At 40.9% G+C, this 5742-nt stretch overlaps 1 protein-coding gene across 1 annotated transcript; it reads left to right on the top strand.

The window, feature by feature from the left end:
• Nucleotides 1-498: 498 nt before the first annotated feature.
• On the top strand, nucleotides 499-5736 carry LOC106633556 (JNK1/MAPK8 associated membrane protein). Its single transcript, XM_014338866.2, has 3 exons — nucleotides 499-629; nucleotides 2758-2837; nucleotides 3891-5736. Exons 1-3 carry the CDS (start codon nucleotides 626-628, stop codon nucleotides 4047-4049), a joined length of 243 nt encoding a protein of 80 aa, XP_014194352.2. The 5' UTR covers nucleotides 499-625; the 3' UTR covers nucleotides 4050-5736.
• The last annotated feature ends 6 nt before the right edge of the window (nucleotides 5737-5742 follow it).

Here is a 5742-nt window from a genome sequence, read left to right as displayed (position 1 = left end):
TAATGAATGTCCTCAAAACAGTTAATGCCTTTTTTCACAACACAAACTGACCTGTGCAAAAGACCCCATTTACTTTGACAATGTGTTACTGGCGTTGCTCCCTCATACATAGATTGAAGTCATTTGATAGTAAAAACGAATTAAATGATTGACAGTATTCAGGAACGCAATAGATCTAAAATTCTGACTGACAAAAGTACAAACTGTTTTGATGAGTTATGAGATCCAAGTGATAAGTGCATAAACGCAGTAACAAATATATTTAGTAATGAAGTCAGTTAGCTTAGCTTATGAGACATCTGCTTATATGTTACTGAATTAACCATGGCAATTAATATTGAGGCTCCTCCACCTGCTCCACTTAAAAAATAAGAAACAGAAAAAGCACAGATGTTTTTGAGTATTCCGGTGCAGCTCAGAAGGTGACAATAACACAAATGTCACAAAACCCCACAGATGTCAAGAAGGAGTGAAAAGCGACAGACGGCAGAGGGCAGCACTACGCGGAGACCAGTCGGCTAAACAAGAGAAGTGTTGTGGTCCACTTCCGGTTACAGCAGTCCCAAACAAACACGATTAAGCTGTGGTTTTAAAAGGCAGATTTACAAGTCATATCGCTCTCAAAATGGGTAAGTTGAGGTCGCCTTTTACCCTCACTTTTCCTCACATGATACCTAAGGTGTTGAGAGACTTTGCGGCGTTTCTCATAATATGTATTTTTATAAAATGTGGGAGTTAGCCTTAGCTGTGAGCTTGGCAGTTTAGCTAACAACCGCCCGGCCTTTGAAGCTTATCTAAGTGACAGAAATATTGCATGCCGGTTACATACACTGCAGTGGCGTGTACGTGTGAGTGGGGCTCTTGTTGTGTCCTGTCTCTGCTGCTGTGTTGCATGGGAGGCTTAACTCAGAAATAAGACGCGCAGTTATCCCACTGAAACCGAGAGGAGAGAGATGCCTGACAGTGATGTCTGTGTTTATAATTACATTCATTTTGACAACATCTCCAACACCACTGGCTGCATTGCAGCGCCAAACCACGAGAGCGCATCCGTTGTGTTTTCTAGTAGACAATCAGTCATTAAGCTCTATACACACTTTCTATGTACAAGTTTGAACCAAAGATTTTAGAGTCATCACTCCAATAGACATGTCGCTCCTTGTTTTTAAAGTTCAGTTCTTGTGCACTTTGGTCTACCTTTTCTTCCTGTTTCCTTTCCTTAAACATTGCTTCATGACAGCAAACCCTCTGCTGTGACCATTTCTGATCAGGCTTCAGCAAACGAGAGAGGGATCGATTGAAGGGGCAGATGCTCTCAGGTTCTGCGTCCTGCAGAATTTTTTTCCATTTCTTAAGAAAAAGACTTTGTTTGTAGGCCTGCTATTTTTTTTAACCCTCCGCTTTTTACCCCTCAGCTGTAAAAAGCTGACGGGGTATCTTTATCCCCCTGCTGGGCCAGGGTCGACACCCAAGTTTGTGGATGTGATAACTGAAGAAATGTTCAAATTCATACCATAGGTCTAACATTGAAAATCTCACACGAGTTGAAATCTTAGTGATCTCAAGGTCAGATGTCAAACTTTATTAAAAAATCTTGTGAGTATGATAACTCAAGAAAGACGGCATTTTTGAAATTGATACCACAGGTGCATCTGCTCAGTAGATGATCCGAGATGTCGCTGCAGATGGAGCCTCAGCGCTTTGTGTTCTCATGCTTTGCATGTTCCTGTGTTTTTTGCTCCGTCTTTTGCTGTTATCCTCCCATCATTTTACCAGAGAGGAACTCTTAAACGGTCCTCTCTACGTATATTTTCCCTGGTTTTCATCGACGCAGACAACCTAACCATGATTGTGATTGGAGGTGCAGTGGTGCTCTGTGGGATTTGCCTTTGACTTTGGAGTGGGCTGTATGATGACCTGAAGTCACATACACACAACACAGTAAGAACCACTTGGATCTGAATCTGCTCAAGACTGTGGAGATGACAGTGGACCTTTAGAGAACCCCCCCTCCACTCTTGCCATCTTCAACAGTACTGTGGACCCACTGTGGATTGCCTTAGATTCCTAGGATCCATCTTTTCATGGGAAGTACAATATTCTTCACATACACTGTGTCTGGAAGAAGGCCCAACAGGTTGAACTTCCTGCGGCAACTCAGGAAGTTCAGCCTGTCACAGGAGCTACCCGTCATCTTCTGCACTGCCATCATCATCCAGTCTGTCACCCAGGACCAACAAGCTTACTCAATCTTTTGGTTTTGAGATATAATCATTATTCTTTCAAAAATCATAATAATAACAAAATATTTTCAATAACACAAGAATTACCAAATAAAACTACTTTTCATTTGCATATGGAGAGTAAATGAACACAAAGATCAAGCTGTGTGGGATAAAGCTGCTGAATCTCAGGTTAATTTTTAAAGAGACTTACCATTGTGTGTATTGTGTTGGTGTATACACTCACTGGTTACATCTCATGTTGCTGACAACATGAGGAACAGAGAAATTACACTTTATTAATCCTGTTTGTGGCGGTGGGCCACAAATTATACATTTTAAGGTAGGCAGAAAGGGCCGTGATTGGTCCCCGGGCCAGACTTTTTGGACATGCCTGTTTTAAATGAACTTTATACCACCACCAAGCTAAAGGAAAGTTTACAGCTCAATTTTTAAGTTTCAAGCATCCTGATTGAAAATACTGTGCTATAGTATTGATGCTTGCACACTTCACTATGGTTTTGTATGCTTGCAGCTGTGGCCGTGAGTTCAACATGTCCAGGGCTGTACTGTGGCAGGATGATGGTCAACGGCTCAGTGGAGGGAGAATGTGGTGTGAGTACTAAACATTAGTTGTTGCTGATGTGCTGTTGGATAGACAGTATGTCTAACTTTGCGCCTTGCATCATAAAAGAGAGCGCGGCTCATAATAATTCAGGTTTCCATATTGAGATCCAGTCATTGTGGTGTAGCAGACTGTTCTGAGGAAATTTGGAAGTGCTCATCCTGCTTGTTCGAGTTGTGAGCCAGTGGAGCCTATCACAGCCTGGACTATCACTAATTGTAGGAACAGTGCAGAGACATGAGACATGTGGCAGGAAGCTGGAGAAGCCAAACTCTCACAGGCACAGAGAGAACATGCCGTCTCCACTTAGAAAGGTTGTAACTAGCCAGCACTTAAGAAATGCTCATTACTCTACCAGTGTTCTTATTTTCAGTTAAAATAACCAGTGTAAAATAGATAATGAATCATTTTTTCCTCCCACACGCTGCAAATGCATCATTAATCCCCCCTCCCAACTGGAAAATTTTCCACCTGGCGCACTGTGCTGAGCATGCGTCTGTATATTCTACCAGTTAGGGAAAAATATGGTGACAGACGAGCGAGTGACCGAGACTCGCTGTTGACTCGTTTTCACAAGGATGATGCAGAACGAAATGCAGTAATTTGCAAAACATGCTGTAAAAGTATTGCAGCAAAAGGCAGCAGTACCACGAAATTATTCCACCAGCTGAAAGTCATCCGCTGCAAAATGAAGAGTGCATGTCAGCGTCTCCCCACACACCAAAGAAAGCGTTAAATAAACCAGCTGTGACACCTGCGACTGTTCCTGGTCAGTCGTTTTTATAGTCGCTGTCTGGACTTTTGTTCCTGTAATCTGAGGTCATCACGTTTTTAATTTTACTACGTTTATATGTTGTAAGCACAAAGGAGTAACTGTAATTGTTAAGTTGTAACGTTCAGTTGTTCTGTTCTGTATTCAAAGTTTTAAAAAAGCATTGAATGGTGGATTTGAATGAATGTAGCAGCGCAATTAAATGAAAGACAGCTTTAAGAGTGGATTTGGATGAGATTAAGATTGTACTCACAATAATGTGTTTTGGCAGGTTTGTCCTCGAGGAGAGCGGGCCAACATGCAGAAAGTGTGTGAGCGCTGCATCGAGTCTCCTGAGATCTACGACTGGCTCTATCTGGGGTTTATGGCCATGTTGCCTCTTGTGTTGCACTGGTTCTTTATTGAATGGTACTCTGGAAAGAAGAGGTGAGACTGAGTTCCAAAGCTGCTGCTGTACAGAGGAAGTTACTTCTGTGTGAAATGACCAAAGTGATCATGTCCATAAGTCATATTGCATAACTTCAAACTTAATGAAGAGTTTATATAATGAGCACTCAGTGGCACTTCTGGTCTAATGTGTAATTAATATTGCAAACATATCTATAAAACACATCTCTAAAGGCCAAACATAAAATATTACTATATAAAATAGCAAATGTAAAGAATATGTAGACTGTAGCAGTAATGTACTTTTTCTATTAAGTGAAATAGAATAGTCCCAAATTTGAATTATAGCATTCAGACTTCTGCTGTTCTAACCTTTGCTTCTATGAAAATATGTAACTGAAAAAAGGCAAATAAGCAGTTTAAGCCTGCACACAGGCCTAACATTAGATGATATTTAATACCAGACGCACCTGAAAGGTTCATCTGTGGCAGCAGTAAGGCTTATGACAAAAACACTCCGTCTTATAACTGTAGCATTATAAGAAAGTCATAATGAAACAATAAATAGAAAACACTTCAAATAAAAATGAACACGGGGCTAACGTGACCCCGCCCCCGCCCGGTCAGCATTTACTCAGCTTTAATATCGCTCTGGCTAGCTTAGCGTTGTCTGTGATGTTCTGTTAGCAGTACAATGCAGTTGTTTCTGTTCTGGATGCAGTTTGAACTTTACTAACATGCTGTCGTCCTTTTGTGCAATAACAACAAAAATAACGTCCACATCTACGCGGCAGACTGTTCCACTATTTCCCTCCTCCAGCTGACTGTAGTGTAAGTGGAAACGAAAAGCAGAATCCACAGACGAGCAGACTGATAATTACAAGGTTCTTGATTGCCATCCCTTAAATTTCAGCCCCCTATCTTTCTACAAGCCTTCAGTAGTGGAGACCTTACTATTATATTTTCAAACAAATTCAAGTTCTCAGGATTTCATGTTGAACTACACTTTTTTCTATTCCTGTCACAGTATAATGTTGAATGATATAGCTTAGCTATATCTAGGGAACTACGACTAACTTTAATATTAGACAAAGATAAATCAAGTAAATATAAAATGCACTTTTCAGGGTACTATGTAGGAAAAGTAATTGCCCCCCCTCCCCCACCAGAGACTTTGGACAAAGCAAAAGCATGCTGTGCACTGACAAGAAGAAATCTGAAGTCACATTACATCTGTTGTAAAACTAACGTAGCATTTCATAAAAAGAACACATGGCAGCAGTAAAACATGGTGTTACTTTGATGTTCTGGGGCTGTTTGCTGCTTCAGGACCTGGTTGACTTCCTGTAACTGATGGAGTCAATTCTGCGCTGTACCAGAAAATCATGGAGGAGAAGCTCAAACACACTTGAACAATGATCAGTAACAAACCCCCACGTCCACCTGTTAATGGCTTAAAAATAAAAAAATGAAGGTTTTGGACTGGTGTAGTCAGTGTCAGGGCTTAAAATAAACCGCTTTGACCTTAAACAGGTCATTCACGCTGAAAAACCCTGCAGTGTAGCTGAATTAAAACAGTTTTGTAAAGAAAAATGAGCTTCTAGTTACGTGAAAGACTCATTGCCAGTTATTGTAAATGCTTGATTGCAGTTCTTGCTTCTAAGGGTCTAGTTAGTAGGTTTAGGAGGCAATTACTCTTAAATAAGAGCATACAGGTTTGGAGAAGGTTTTGCCCT

The sequence above is a fragment of the Haplochromis burtoni genome, unplaced genomic scaffold (assembly GCF_018398535.1).
Source record: "Haplochromis burtoni strain Fernald_Lab_line unplaced genomic scaffold, NCSU_Asbu1 Contig_251, whole genome shotgun sequence".
Taxonomy (NCBI): domain Eukaryota; kingdom Metazoa; phylum Chordata; class Actinopteri; order Cichliformes; family Cichlidae; genus Haplochromis; species Haplochromis burtoni.
This window is presented reverse-complemented; position numbering and strand designations above follow the sequence as displayed.

Excerpts from the sequence above, each read along its gene's own strand:
- LOC106633556 (XM_014338866.2), top strand. Across the intron at positions 2,838-3,890 it reads CAGTGGAGGGAGAATGTGGT|GTTTGTCCTCGAGGAGAGCG; the intron begins GTGAGTACTAAA and ends GTGTTTTGGCAG.